Source organism: Neophocaena asiaeorientalis, unplaced genomic scaffold (genome assembly GCF_003031525.2).
Source record: "Neophocaena asiaeorientalis asiaeorientalis breed wild unplaced genomic scaffold, Neophocaena_asiaeorientalis_V1.1 scaffold524, whole genome shotgun sequence".
NCBI lineage: Eukaryota > Metazoa > Chordata > Mammalia > Artiodactyla > Phocoenidae > Neophocaena > Neophocaena asiaeorientalis.
In genome coordinates this window covers 2418309-2433552 of record NW_020172144.1, presented here as the reverse complement: position 1 = coordinate 2433552, position 15244 = coordinate 2418309, and the positions used below count along the sequence as shown (strand labels likewise).

Below are 15244 nucleotides of genomic sequence, written 5' to 3'. Positions count from 1 at the left end.
GAGATGCAAGAGGGAGGAGATATGGGAACATATGTATATGTATAACTGATTCACTTTGTTATAAAGCAGAAACTAACACACCATTGTAAAGCAATTATACTTCAATAAAGATGTAAAAAAAAATTCCCGAATTTATTTTACCTTTATGTGCTAATGTGAATATTATAATGCATCCTTCTTGTCTTGAGACTTTTTGAAAAAGCTTTGGGTGAAAACAATAGAATTCTGATAAAATCTATGTAATATATTAATAACTAACGTAGTAAAGAATTTAGCTTGTCAGACTCTTGACAACAGATATTTATATATCTATAAATTTAGTAAAATTTAGAAAATCATCACTATGAATATGAAATGATACTTTTAATTTAAAAATCACCCAAGTCACACCTCCACAAATTTGTAAGTAGAACTAGAATGCTGACTGCCGGCACTTCTGTCTCATGTGAATTTAAAATGAGATAATTGAAGACAAAATGCCAGCCAGATAATGAGAATCTGAAATAAGTATGAGAGGATCTCAAGATTGGCATGAAACTGGAAGTCATATGCAAAAAGAAAATGAATTTTATCAAAGGGCTTACTATAGAGCGTACAATGAACTAAAATGTGGACAAGAATATTAAATAACGGAGAGTGTTAGGTTCAGTTGTACCCACATAAAGAATATAGAAGAATGTGAAAAATTTATTATTTACAAAATCTTTGTAATGATTTTCCTTTCCCCACTAATGAATCTCTTAACCTCCAGGAGATTTCAGCCTGGAGAGGGATTTATAGAGGTTTGGTTTACAGGCCTGAAAGAAATAAGGCTATGAGTAAGATTTTGGGAAAGAGTCCTAAGTAGAGACATTCTAAATCAAACTAAACACCTTAGTCAGTGTTCAGTTTACTTTTTCTCCCCACAATATTTTTCTGCTTCTCATATGAATTTGATAATACTTAAGCTACAAAAAGAGAGTGGCTTGGATATGTCAGCAGCAGTGTGATTGGTCACATTATTAGAGTACTTTTATAATCTCCAGATGCTGACTTACTGTCCACCAAAGGTTTCACTGAACTTTCATAACCTTGTTCTACTGAGCTCCAAACCAACCCTTGTATATTCTATACTATAGCCAAGGTACATACCTTGCATCATGCCAGAAAAAAAGAAGAATCCATGGTACTCTGCTTAGAAACTAGTAGTAGATGTCAAATCCAATGAATTCAGTTGCTATCTTTCAGTTGTATATCTTTACTATACTCTTACACTTAATATGCTTTCCTTAACTTTTAAGGCTTCTCTTGTCTGGCTCTTTCTATCCAGAATCCTCCTTAGGCTTCTCTCAACACCAACATGTCTGATGTTGGTATCTTCAGGCACCATTCTTAGCCATTTATTTTTCTAACTACACACTGTTCTCACACTGGACATTTCTTTCCTTCCTTCGTTTCCGCATTGCTGCTGATGTCTATTTGTATCTCTGACCTGACTCTCCTACTTCCTTCAGATCCCCACGAGGTAACTCACATACAGGATGATCAACTCAGAACTCATTCCTTTTACTGTGTTTCCTGATTTTACAAACAGCCCAGCATCCACACAATTCCCCAAGCAGCAAATAGGAAACTGTGTGATGTTTCCCTTTCTCTCCATTTAGTCATTAAATCCTGGGAATTCTAGTACCTAAACACCATTCAGAATTTGTTTCCTTCTCACTAATACTGGCTCAATTAACAACCTTATCATTTTTATGATCGGATTACCAAAACCTTCCAACTTCAGTAGCTTCTAAGTAGTTTCCCTGTATCCAATTTTGTCTTTTCCAATACATGCCTCATACCACTACCAAAGTCTTCTTTGTAAAACATTTCATACAGACGTCCTTCCATGACGCTTCACTGCCTTCAGGATAAAATCTAAATTACTTGGGAGAGATCTGTCCTAACATGACCCTACCTACCTGGTTAGATTCTTCTGGCTTTTCTCTGCAGGACTCTATGCATCATCCATACTGTGCTACATCTGGGGAGATCGGGGAGAGCTTGCATGAGCTCCATCACACTCTAAACATTCTATTTTCTCTGTGTAGGAATGCTCTCCCTCTCATCCTTATTCATGTAACTTACAGTTACATTCAAGACTTAGCTTAGCAACTACTTTAAGAAGTGTTTCCTACCCTGGCATTCTCCTCCTTCCTTTTGGATTGATTCAAATAGGCATTCTCTGTATCCCAGAGCAACCAGTGTTTTCATAGCAATAATGACACTGCATATGTATATTTTCTTGTCTGTCTCTCCAATTAGATACTCATCTTCTAAAGTAAAGTACCATATTTTCCTTATTTCTACATCCTCTGAGTTCCAACTCATAGTAGTTACTCATTAAATATTTAATAGGCAAATGGACTATAATGGAGTGGGTTCTAAAGTTAACACATAGATTATGAGGTATAACCAAAATCATCCTTGGAAATTCCTTAGGAAGGTACTACACTGAAGACCAATATACTGTCTCAATATAGTCAAGCTCAGCACAGTTTTTCCTCTAGCATTGAAATAATATAGTTTCTTTAGATGAACACCTCTACTTACGATGCACTTAATGACAATGTTTTATAAAAACTATGTATTTTTAAGCACTAGAATTTATATCCCATGAAACTCTAAGGATGGCAAGTAGAAACTGACGTGGAATAAAAGAATAGCAAATTTCTCTCTCATCTTCAGGTCACTCTGAATATACTCAGCAAGCGGAATGGCAGAATCACCATTTCCTTCTTTCCTTCCCTTCCACTCTCCTTCCTCCCCTCCCTCTCTCCCTCCTTCCCTCCTTCCTTCCTATCTATCTATGTTATCTCTTGCTGGGCCTATTTCTTTGAGTTCATATAAATTAAATAAAATTATTATATGACTCCATTGTGCTGATACGCCTATAAGCAGCCACTGTTGATTTTTCACAACCAGTATTTCTCTCATAATCTACTTCCACCAAGATTATGTAGTGCTTTAAACAATATTGGCAAATGCTGGGATAATAACAAGCATGGCCATGAGCATGCTAAACTCTTGTGCAGTCTATCAGGCTGAAAGAAGTCCAGATAGTCACAAAAATGTGAAGAAAGTATAAGAAAAGAAATGTCTCAGCTGTTGATCTTATGCTTCAAAATAAACATTCCAGAACATAGGCTAAAAGAATACTATTGCTAATTAAAAATCAACAGACAATAAATATGAATTGAGTGAAAACTTAGCTAGTTATAATTAACTTCAATGGGTCCACTAGAGAAGCCTATCTCTGGGCAAACACTGGATAGAAAGAGATTTGAGGATGCTGCCATTTGGATGAGTACTATCAATTTACCAGAGCTTACTTTTCAACAGGCTAGTGTTCTCTGCTCAAGTTTCCTAGATACCACACAGACATTCCACATTTGGGAAACTCATGGTGTATCAATAAGTGTTGGTATGGATTGTTTGTATGAATTTGTAGATTTCTGTACTTTAATTCTCTCTACTTCAATCTTATCTCAAAAATGTAAGTTCTACATTTAGTAGTTTTTCTACAGCAATTGAGTTTTCTGCATTTCTAGGAAGCATCCCTGAGCAGAATAATGGCATGGTGAACCTAAAGCAAAACCAAAATAAAATAAGTCACCATAAGCATATACTGAATACAGATTTCCTTCTCAGATAAGTTTAATAGGTGAAATAATCCCATCGCTAAAGAAAACCATCTGGCTAGTCTGAAAATATGCTTTTGTGTAAAAAAAAATTTTTTTAACAGTCATCAATTGATTAATCGCCGAAGTACTCTAGGTTTAGAATAAAAGTGCAGGTGCCACCTAGCTCCCTCTACTAAGCTTCTAGGCAGCTTCCCTTCATCCCACCATCCAAAATTCTTCTTTCTTTCCTGTGAAGTCCCATGGTCCTTAATCTATGCTTCTGATAAAAGTGATAATTATCACTTTACACTTAGTATAACTTTTGTACCTAATCTTCCCCACTAGATCATAAACTCTTTGAGGGTAAAAGTTATGTTTAATTGAGATTTGTATGCCCCATAGTATCTACCAGCGTGCCCTGCTCATAATAAATATGCACTTTATAAATACACTCAAAGATACTTCCCCCTGAAAAAACATTTTCAGCTTTTTTTCTAAAGTAAACTATATACCATATTACTTTCTATTTTTCTTCCTATTTCTCAGCAGTTCCTAGTTTACCACTTTTGCTAACTTCTTTCATCCCTGTTCCCTGAGGGAATCTGTTCATCTATTCACTTATTTACTCATTCAAAACATCCAATAAATATTTGAAGGTGCCAGAGTTATACCAGTAAGCCCCTTAGGGAGCTCTGAGTCTAGTAGGAAAGATAGACAAGTAAATACATAATTATAAAACAATGTGCTAATTTTTGTAATAGATGCAAACACATGATACTGTCTAAGAGTACTTCTGCAATTTAGGAGTGCTTCTCCAAGATTTTGCCTGCAGTTTATCATTTCCCTATGTAATATTCTCTCCCCTGGTCATCCATCCATCCATCCCTCCATCCATCTGCCTGCCTATCTTCCTTCCTTCAATTTTAATACACAAAATACAAAAGCTGCACAAGAATAAATAAGTGAAAAATAAGTTGTCCGCCCATCTTTTCCCCAGTGACTCAGCTTGCCTTCCCAAAGGTAAGCAATAATGTCCAGTACATAATTTCAGAGATACTCAATGTATACACAGACATATATACATATATATATGGTCTTACTTTAACACAATAGAAGCATACTTTACATTCTGTCTGCACCTTGTTTTTCTTATTTCATAATATATCTTAGAAATTGCCTTGTCTCAGCCCATATTGGGCTACCTCATTCTTGTTAATGGATATAAAGTATTTCACTGCGTGAATGTAACACTGATTAAGCAGTCTCCTTACTGAATGCTCATTTAAGGTACTACAATAGTGCAATGGATATATTTATCCATATATTATTCTGTGGTATATTTGTGAGTATGTTTGTAGGATAAATTCCTGGAAATGAAATTGCTGGGTCCCAGAATACGTGCTCTTTTAATTTTGATAGATACTAACATAGAAGTTTCACCAATTTCATTTCCCACAAAATAGGAAATATCCACTTCCATAACTTAAGTTACAGTCTTTATGGGAATTGCTCCCAAATCTGTATCCATATTCTGACCCTTTATTTATTCTCTGTGATATCTCCACATATGTTTTTCTTAGAACCTTAGGAAAAAGCTTTTCAAACCCAAATTTATAATTTTACCCTTAACACATTCTTCATAAACTCACTGTATATGTTAATTTTCCTGACCCCAACCAAAAGTCACTTTTGATATGTCTTTTTTTAAAATAAATTTATTAATTTTATTTATTTATTTTTGGCTGTGTTGGGTCTTTGCTGCTGCACGTGGGCTTTCTCTAGTTGCTGCGAGCCAGGGCTACTCTTCGTTGCGGTGCACATGCTTCTTATTGCGGTGGCTTCTCCTGTTGCAGTGCATGGGCTCTAAGCGTGTACGCTTCAATAGCTGTGGCATGAGGGCTCAGTAGTTGTGGCTCGCGGGCTCTAAAGCACAGGCTCAGTAGTTGTGGTGCACGGGCTTAGTTGCTCTGCGGCATGTGGGATCTTCCCGGAACAGGGTTTGAACCTGTGTCCCCTACGCTGGCAGGCTGATTCTTAACCACTGCACCAGTAGAGAAGTCCCATGCCTGGGCTATTATAATCTAACTACTCAACTTCTTCCTCTGTGCTTGCCTACCAGTGATTCTGCTCATATCTTCCTCTCCGCCTGAAATATCCTCTCAAATCAGTTCCCCTGATGAAATCTCATTAAGCCTACCCTAAATGCTAGATCATCCATAACACATTTTCTTTTATGAATTTATTAACACTTAGGTCTTTCACTATATAATAATACACTTATAAGATAAATTTAAAGCTCTTTCACTATATACTATTTGTAATACAGTTATAAGATAAATTATAAATTCTTAACACATTTGGATAAACTCACACTGCCAAGGCACTCAAAATGTGTTTACCAAATGAACGCATGAATTTTTTGCTATAGACTAATTCCTATAAGTCTGATAATTCTATAGGGGAAAATATTGTATAAGGGATATTTTCTTCTTCCTTCCTTCCCTCCTTCCTTCCTCCCTCCCTCCCTCTCTTTCCCTCCCTTCTTTGTTTCTTTCTTTTCCTCCCCCCCCACCCTCTCTTTTCTTCCATTCCTCCTTCCCTCTCTTCCTTCCCTCCTTTCAGATAATAAGACTGTTTTAAGGTCTGTGAGATACAAGCCCTTATTTAATAATTAAACTTATTTCAGAACACTCACAATGTGAAATATTTCCAGTTAACTAGTGCAGTTAATTACATTTTCCCTTCGCATTTATTTTGATCAAATATAGGGAGGAGAAAGAATAAAGTAATAGGTGAAATATACTACTAAAATGATTGACTTTTCCTTCAAAACTACAAAATTCCTTAAAAATCCCTTACATACAGTCAAAGTTATTCTAACTACTATGTAGAAGAAGGCAGAACTCAACCACAATGTGCCTATGGCCTATTGTTAAACAGAGTTTAAAATGCACAAAATAATTTTTCATAAGTTTCACAAATCTTTAGGAAGAACTATGTAAAGCATCATAAACCCTCTATTTCTGGTTTTCAAAATTAAAAACCATGATTTTAAAAATCATATCTGTAGTAACATTTTTTTGCATTTAAAAAATTTAGAAAAAAGAGTATGATTAAACGTTCCTATACATAGAAGTCATTGTAAAAAATAAATGATCCTTATATTTCATTAGAAAATTATTTAGCTCCCATTTACTAAAATAGTAGAAAGAGCTATACAAATCCCTATCAAGAAGTAGAGAACTATTACGTTATAACTTGTATTGTAAATAAGTTTTAAAAAATAACAATACTACCATGCAAATGCAAGTGCTGGTTATACTTCTTGACTCACCTCTCCCCCATTAACATATTCCATCACAAAACACAAACGGTCTTTTGTCTGGAAGGAATATTTCAAGGACTTGAAATGAAAAAGAAAAAATGTTATATTATAATCCTACATTCTTACAATGGTATCAAAAAGAGAATACTTAGAAACAGTAAGCATGATTGATAAAATGAATTGTTTTGTTCCTTAAGAGTGTATTTATTCCCTTAAGAATGCTTAAGTAAAAGTTTATGAGAAATATAGTACAAATTTTGTGAAGATCAGCAATGAGTATTATTTGGGGAAAATTAGAATTATGATTTTTACTAAAAATAAACTTAGTAATTGTTATGAGCACTTCTCAATCTACTATGTCATCTACTTGAAACTGTATTGGTCCCTAAATTTCTTATCCATGAGACCTTAAAAGTAAGGCCTACAAATTACTTCAGGGAAAGTCTTAGGAGTACAGTTATAGTGGTTATACTGGGGTTTCTAATATAGTTTCAGTATCACTTCTTGCATAGAGGTCGCATTACATGACCCAATCCAACAGAGTTGTTTCAGATAATCTTATAGGTTATAAAGATATTAAAACTTTAGAGCCAACTATCTTAATACACTGAAAAATCAACACACAACAATGTAACAAAGTAAGTCTATATATCTGGTGATACCTCTGAAAAAACCTACTAAATAATCCTAAATCTTTAAAAGTTTCTCCTTTTGAAAGTCTGTTATATTTTTTATTTTTTGCGGTACGCGGGCCTCTCCCTGTCCTGGCCTCTCCCGTTGCGGAGCACAGCCTCCGGATGCGCAGGCTCAGCGGCCATGGCTCACGGGCCCAGCCGCTCTGCGGCATGTGGGATCTTCCTGGACCGGGGCATGAACCCGTGTCTCCTGCATCGGCAGGCGGACTCTCAACCACTGCGCCACCAGGAGAGCCCTGAAAGTCTGTGATTTTTAATCTTAATACACTTCATTGGAACCAGGAACATACAGAAACTTTGCAAATTATGCCTCTATTACAAGCAATCTAAACGGGACTAAAAAAAAAAATCAGTCTGTTTCAAAATAACTAAGTTATATGTATTTAAGTCACAGTTTATACTTTATCTAATGAAGAAAATGTACCATGACTTATTCTATTTTTAACTTAAATGCTATCTTTAAATTTATTTTTAAATGTATTTTTTTAAGGCAGTGAAAGTTATTGGAAGAAAAAAAAATCTCAAAAAAACTTATGGGTATATAACGAGAGGACTACAAATGCATGCATATTGTAAACTTAATCCATACATTCTAATAATTTCCCCCAAACTGACTTATCTACAAAGAAAATGTCATACCTAAATAAATGTTATTTAAAATGTTATTTTTTATAGCTTAGATTCTATAATAAAACTCCCTTAAATATAAAATGTTATAACATCTTTCCTCTAAGCACTTACTGTTAAAAAGGGATGTCTAGTGTTCTTTAATACTCTGCTTTCAGTTAAAGTGTGTGCCACTTCATCCTACAAAAGAAAAAGGCAAACCTTTAATATATGTTCTGAGCACAAATAATATAAAAATTTTGCTATTTCTCTAAGACCAGAAGAGGTAAACACAGACACAGAAAAAGATTTTAAAACACATGCTCCCTTTATTGCTAAGCTTCTCTTCCACCAAAAAAAAAATCAAATTAGTGATTTAAATCAGATGGCTATAATGTATAAACTCATATAAGTTCAGTCATACTTAAAGTATAGCAATAATGATATAATAATCAGCAAAAATTATCAGGGACACAGAAAATGAAATAGTAAGCCTTTCCCCTTGAAGAGAATGCCTTATAAGTTAACAGCTAGGCATGGAGTAGTTAATATTTCCATGTCTGTATTACATTGTATTCAGGGGGATTTAAAGGATATATTTCATTAAAGATCATAGAATTTGTTGCAAGTCTTCTACCTAAAAGAAAAATCAGTTATTGAAAAGGGGGACACAGTACCTGTATAAGATTTAATTCTTTAAAAAAAAAGATTTAATTCTAAATTATACATTTTAGAAATAAAAACAGAGTATAAAAGCTGTATATTTTTGCTTGTGGCTTTTTTAGCATGCTTCTTTTTTTTTTTTAAAAAAAAGGTCACAGCCTATTCTAGGTGACACTTTTTAAATCTGCATATATTTCAAACCAAAAATACACTAAGAGTGTATTTCCCCAATCTTGTACATAAATTTCATCTTGACATCAAAAGTGAACTAGGAAAGATTTCCTCAACATATGGAGAACTGGAAAAATGTTTCATATTTTAAAAATAACACTATCTTAAAGAATGAAAGGAAAGGAAGACAACTGCTGAAACTAACACAGCATCTCTGGTCTCTGCTGCTGCCAAGATCCTGAACAAGGCCCTTACTGGATCAATTTCTTAATATTGCTGGCAAATCACAGTTAGGTTATAAGTAAGACAAGGGAACATTAGGACACTGCATTATATTTATTATTTTTATAAAAGCATCTGACCTTAGTTAGACTTAGCAGATAAATGAGCAACAGACTGATCAAAGATGCTAAAATCCAAAACCCATTCCAAGAGGGAGAGACCAATTCTGTCTGAACAGAAAGTAAAGTGTAATGACATAGTATTTAAAACCAGTGAAATAAAGTATGGGTAAGAAAGCATTCCAGTCTTATGTGTTTAATAAGAACCAGGCTTAAGTGCTCAAACAGTATGAAAGTCCCTGTCATATCATACTATAACTTCTAAATTAATTAAAGTAATAGCAAATATCTTAATACAAAATAAATAAGCAGAAATGACACCATAACTAATTTCTGTGCCCACAGTGCCTAGCATAATGATTAGCATACAGTAGGCACTTATTAATGTTTGTTGAACTTAGCTGTTTATCATAGGAATGAATTCCAAGATGTCAAATGTGTGGGACTTCACTCATTCAATCATTTATTCCTTCAATAGATATGAAACAAATATATTCTGGGTATTGTTCTACCCATTGAAGAGAGGCCAACTGAACAACACAGACCAAAGTCCTGCCCTCATGGAGCTTTCATTCCAGTTAGTCAGATGGTGGTCAGTATTAATGGAAAAAATAAAAAAGAGAAGGGGATACTGCAGTTTATGAGAATCATATAATGAATGTAAAATATAAGATTAAGGATTACACAGTGGCTATTTTGAGATACAGAACTGAATTCAATGATTAAAAAACCAAATCCTCGATATGCATTTACTTAATGTTAAGACAGTACAAGTATAAAGTGGTTTAAAAAAAAGATATGATTCTTTTGCTCATGGAGTTCACATGCTAGTGGACAAGACATAACAGATTGGTAAATATCCAATTTAAGAAATAATTACGAATTCTGATAAGTGATCTGATTTTCTTAAGGGAAAACTGGGGTATCTACTATAGTAAATGGGATAATGAAGGAAAATCAATGCTACTGGAAGATCATAGGTTGGGTAATGTGATGGTGTAGGCGATGGAGGATCAGAGGCCCACAGCTGATTTCTGTTTTTAAGTTTGCTCAGCCTCCTCTGAGAAAGAAAGCAAAAACAGGAGGGATCAATCAGGAGACAACTGCAGTACAAGAGTGAAATGAGGATGGCCTGGATGACAGGAACAGCAGGAACAAGAAAAAATGTTTGGAGTATTTTTGAGATATAAAATTAATAGTAAAAAACTAACAGCTATATGCTTCCAACAAGAGGGTAAAGCAGAAGAAATATTTCTTTATATGCAGTCAGAAAGAGATTCACAGAAGACATAACATTTACCTATTATACTTCAGGATTTTAAGGGATTTGAGGCAGTGAACTAGGAAAAGATTTAAAGGTAAGTTTAAAACCAGAAAAGATATTCTAGTAAGTTTAAAACCAGAAAAGATATTTCATTCTATTTTGTTGAAACAAACTCATTATATGTAACAGTTGTTCTTCTAAATCACTTCGTAAGTTTCATGAAAGATTATATTTTTTCTAAATTCTATGATCTGCCTAATCACATTAAAGGAGCCAAGTAAAGATGTAGGTAGGCAAAAGCTAAAGGCAATATTTCTTTGTTGTAAGAATGAAACCAGAATTAATACCATGTACATATCTTTCGTGTATTAAAATGTATTTTCTACCATATTTTTACATCTGATCAAATTAGAATTTCCCCCTTAATGCAAATTTAATGGTACAATATTTCACATACTATTTAGTTTCTGCTATGAAGATAAGGTATGCACAAGCTAAAAAGTAAACACAGATGTCAATAATTTTTAATTACAGTTAAAAGCAATATGTCAAAACAAAAAGTTATAAATAACAGTGATAAAGCTTAGTGGCTAAAACAATATGATGCTTTTTAAAAAATCCATTTGTTGATCATGATTACAAATGAAGAGTGCTTCGGTATATAATGTAAGTATAATGTTTTCATGAAAAAGCTTTTGAAATATAGTTTCATGTATATTCATCCATGGTAAAATACTAAACAATGAATTTTAAAATCTAATTTCTTTCATAGAAAGAAGTTTACAGAGAATGGAATTTTATTTCTTTCAAACATGAGGCAGAATAATCTTCCTCATATTTATTTTCTCAATTGTCTCTAATTTATCACTGCCCTCTACTACACAGAGTGTAAAATTCTCCTTTCATTTGCCGCACTTATTGTGTTGTGGTAGTTAGGGGTTGTTTTTGGAGGGGGCACAAGGAGTAAATGACGGCAGAGAAACAGAAGAAAAGAACATCTCTATTACTGAGGACCAAGGGTGTCATCTCCTTTAATCCTTGTAGTAACTGAGCAGGTTTGGTTTGACTATTCCCATTTTATATGAGGCAATCAAGGTTCACAAAAGTTAAACTGCTCAAGTTGCAGGTGAAAAGGTCAATATTGATCCCATCTAAGTCCAACATCAATGGTCATTTCCACTTCACCACACTGTCTCCCATCTTCAAAAAGCCTGGTACCAACTTTACTAGGTACTTTAACTCCGTTCACATTATTTTCTCCATTTTGACAAGACTATAATGACTGACTTTTATCAGAAGCTGGTTGAACTCAAGATACATCATATCTAAGGCATCTTTTTTTTTTTTTTATTCAGAGCTATAAATGACACTCAGAGGAGGAGATGTAGCAGGTGGGGAAGCAGAGAGAAGAGGGGAGAAGTTTTTACCTTGGCACCTTTATTCTTAATTAAACCACAATGACTACAAGTGATCATTATTTACTTGTTCTGATTTGACAAGCCGTATGTCAGCAATCTATACTTTTTTCTTCCGTAGCAAAGATGTCATACTTATCAAGCTCTAAATTTTGGGGTTGTAACTTCCCTCTCTTTGGAAAACTTGAGCAATGGCCCAGATGCAGACTTCTAATACTTCCACTCTCCAGCTCTCACACTTTCTCCTCACCGTTCCTTCATTTCTATTGCTATTACCTTTTTTGAAGATCTTTTTCATCTTGATGGAAAAAATGAAAGCACAATTGTTCCCTGTTGTCTATGAATATTATATCACCTTTATCAAATGTCCTGCATCAGCAGGCGGACTCTCAACTGCTGTGCCACCAGGGAAGCCCTAATACTTTATTCTTGATGCTCTTGTTCCAAATATCGGGCTGGCCAAAAAGTCTTCTTGAGTTTTTCATATGATGTTACCGAAAAACCCAAACAAACTTTTTGGCCAAACCAATGTTACTTGGATGGAGGGCTACATGAACTTCTTTGACTTCAGTCATGACATAATCTTCAGCACCTAGTCCTTCTTAAATTGTAGAACATGCTGCTTGTCTATATTGCCCTTCACTACATTCCCTTCTTTCCTTCTGCCTCTTCCAATTCCCAGTATTGGAATACATCAATCTCTACTTTCTCACTTTTACTGATATATTCCACATCTCAAGGGGAATAAAATCACAAACATACTGACTAGCACCATTATAATGCCCTCTCTAATCTCAGCTGAATCTTCTTAGGATTCTTTAACTCATCCCTACCAAGGTCATTCTTCCATTCCTCAGTATGAATGTTTCAAAACTTTCCCAGGCCTCCTACCAAGCCTGGTATGTATAATGAAATGTACACACAACCCCACAAGGTTACCTTACCTAGTTAAACTACTGAGCTGAGATTGGCACCGAGGTCTATCTGACTTTCATTAAGTCCAGGAGATTTTCATTAAGTTGTCTTTCTTTATCTCAACCTCACTCCCACAGTTTCATCCTACTTCCTACTCAGAATAGAGGTCATTAACCTCTTACCTTCATAGGTATACTCATTCTCTTGGTGACTTCATTCAGACTATGACCCTAAATACAGTCTATATGGTGATCATGGACTTCCACATTTGTGTCTCAAATGCAGGCTTCTTCCCTAAACTCCAGAAATGCTTATTTGACATGGATGTCTAGTAGATGTCTTTAACTTGAGTGTCTAACAGAAATATCAAATTTGACATGTCCAAAACCTAATTTCTAATCTCCCATGAAAAGGTTTGTTTCTCCACAGAAAAAAAATCATCCCCATTGCTGCAAATGGCAACAGCATCCTTCCAGGTGCTCAGGCCAAAAACCTGGCAATGATCCTCAACTCCTTATTTTCTCTCAGACCCTACATTCAATCTGTCAGGCAATCCTGATGGCTCTTCATCAAAATATACCCCTGATTGATTACGTCTTACCACCTCCACTGCTAATACCCTAATGTAAGCCACTATATCAATTATCTGGATTATTGCCATTAACTCCTAACAAACTCCCTGCTTCCAACCCACAGTCTATTCTCAACACTGCAGCCAAAGTGATGATATTAAAATGAAAATTATATCATGTTACTATACTGCTTAAAAACTTCCAATGGCTTCCCATTACACTGAGTAAAAACCAATATCCTTACAATATCTACCACTACCCTAAACAACCCTCCACTACTTTTACTCTACACAAGCCATGCTAGACTAGATTCCTAGCTATTTTAAAAATATGCTCCTTCCTCAGTGCTTTTTTGATTGTGATTTCCTCTGTCTGGAATATTCTTCCTCCCAAATACCTGAAGTCTTCCTCCCAAATATCTGAAGTCTTCCTCCCAAATACCTTGCTTCCTCATTTCCTTCCAATGTTCACTGAAATTTCAATTTCTCAGTGAGGTCTTCTGTGATCATTCTACTTAAAACTACAAAACCCACAAAAATCACAAACACTACTATTCCTTGTTTCCCTACCCTACTTAATTTTTCTCCATGGTATGTATTAATTTCTTACATACTGCAAGTTACTCATTTGTCATGTGTCCGTTTCCTGACTAAAATGTAATTTCCAAAGGGGAGGAATTTTGGTCAGTCTTATTCATTCACATATTCCCATTGCCTAGGGCAGTAACTAGTAAATAATTAGGTGTTCAATTTATATTTGTTGAAAGAAAGAATGAATGAATCAGTAAATAGTGAATGATAACCCTAGGAATGATGCTAAAGAATGATAGAATCTTCACGACTGCAAGAAGCAAATCCAGAACACGAATCAATGAAATCATACCTCCGATAGCACAATGACAGATGATGAAGATGCAGCAGATCAAAGCAAATACATTCATCATCTGCCTTCTACAGTAAACCACAATCATTTGCACAGTAGATAATACAGAGGTTCATGAGAATCTGAAAGAATGGATCAAAGAAGCTGGCAGATGATAAGAATTTCTGGTTAGGGGCCAGCACTTAATAACTTAAAAGCCAAGGAAAGAGAAGTGTCAGCAGTCAAGTCAAAGCACTGGTTTGATATTTTAATAGGTGTATGTGTAGGAAAGAATGAATTCAGAAGGCCTGGATTGCTCAAACCCTGTACACTCACAAGGAAAGTCAATCCTCAGGATGGTCCCTTGGCCAGCTCCTGGGAAATAAGTTCTGATCCCGTGGAATATTCTACCTGGTAAGAGCATTTGTGCACGCCAGAGATCTTGGGCCACATGACACCAGTTTGACTAGCCAGTTCATGCAAACAGCAGGAAGAATGATGAATGCTGTGTGCCTGATTTTGCTCAGGATGGCTAGGGAAGCCACACAGGTGCTGCTTGCCTACATGACTCACTTAAAATAAAAATCTGGGAAACCAAGGCTTGGGTGAGTTTCCTGGGTTGACAACGCTTTGCACATGTTGTCACACATTGTTACTGGGGGAATTAAGTGCATCCATGTGACTTTACTGGGAGAGGACACCTGAAAGGTTTCTCCTGGACTTTGTCCCATATGACTTTCCTTTTGTTGATTTTAATCTGTATGTTATC

The 15244-nt window shown here is 35.2% G+C and overlaps 1 protein-coding gene across 6 annotated transcripts in view; it reads right to left on the bottom strand.

The window, feature by feature from the left end:
* The window catches only part of AKT3 (AKT serine/threonine kinase 3), a 368454-nt gene that overhangs the window by 123180 nt on the left and 230030 nt on the right, over nt 1-15244 (bottom strand). For all 6 annotated transcript variants that reach the window (XM_024754282.1, XM_024754297.1, XM_024754306.1 and 3 more), the window contains 2 exons: nt 8409-8474; nt 6982-7050 (listed from right to left, as the gene is read on the bottom strand). In XM_024754282.1, coding sequence (XP_024610050.1) covers nt 6982-7050; nt 8409-8474 — 135 coding nt within the window. The remainder of the gene's footprint in view (nt 1-6981; nt 7051-8408; nt 8475-15244) is intronic.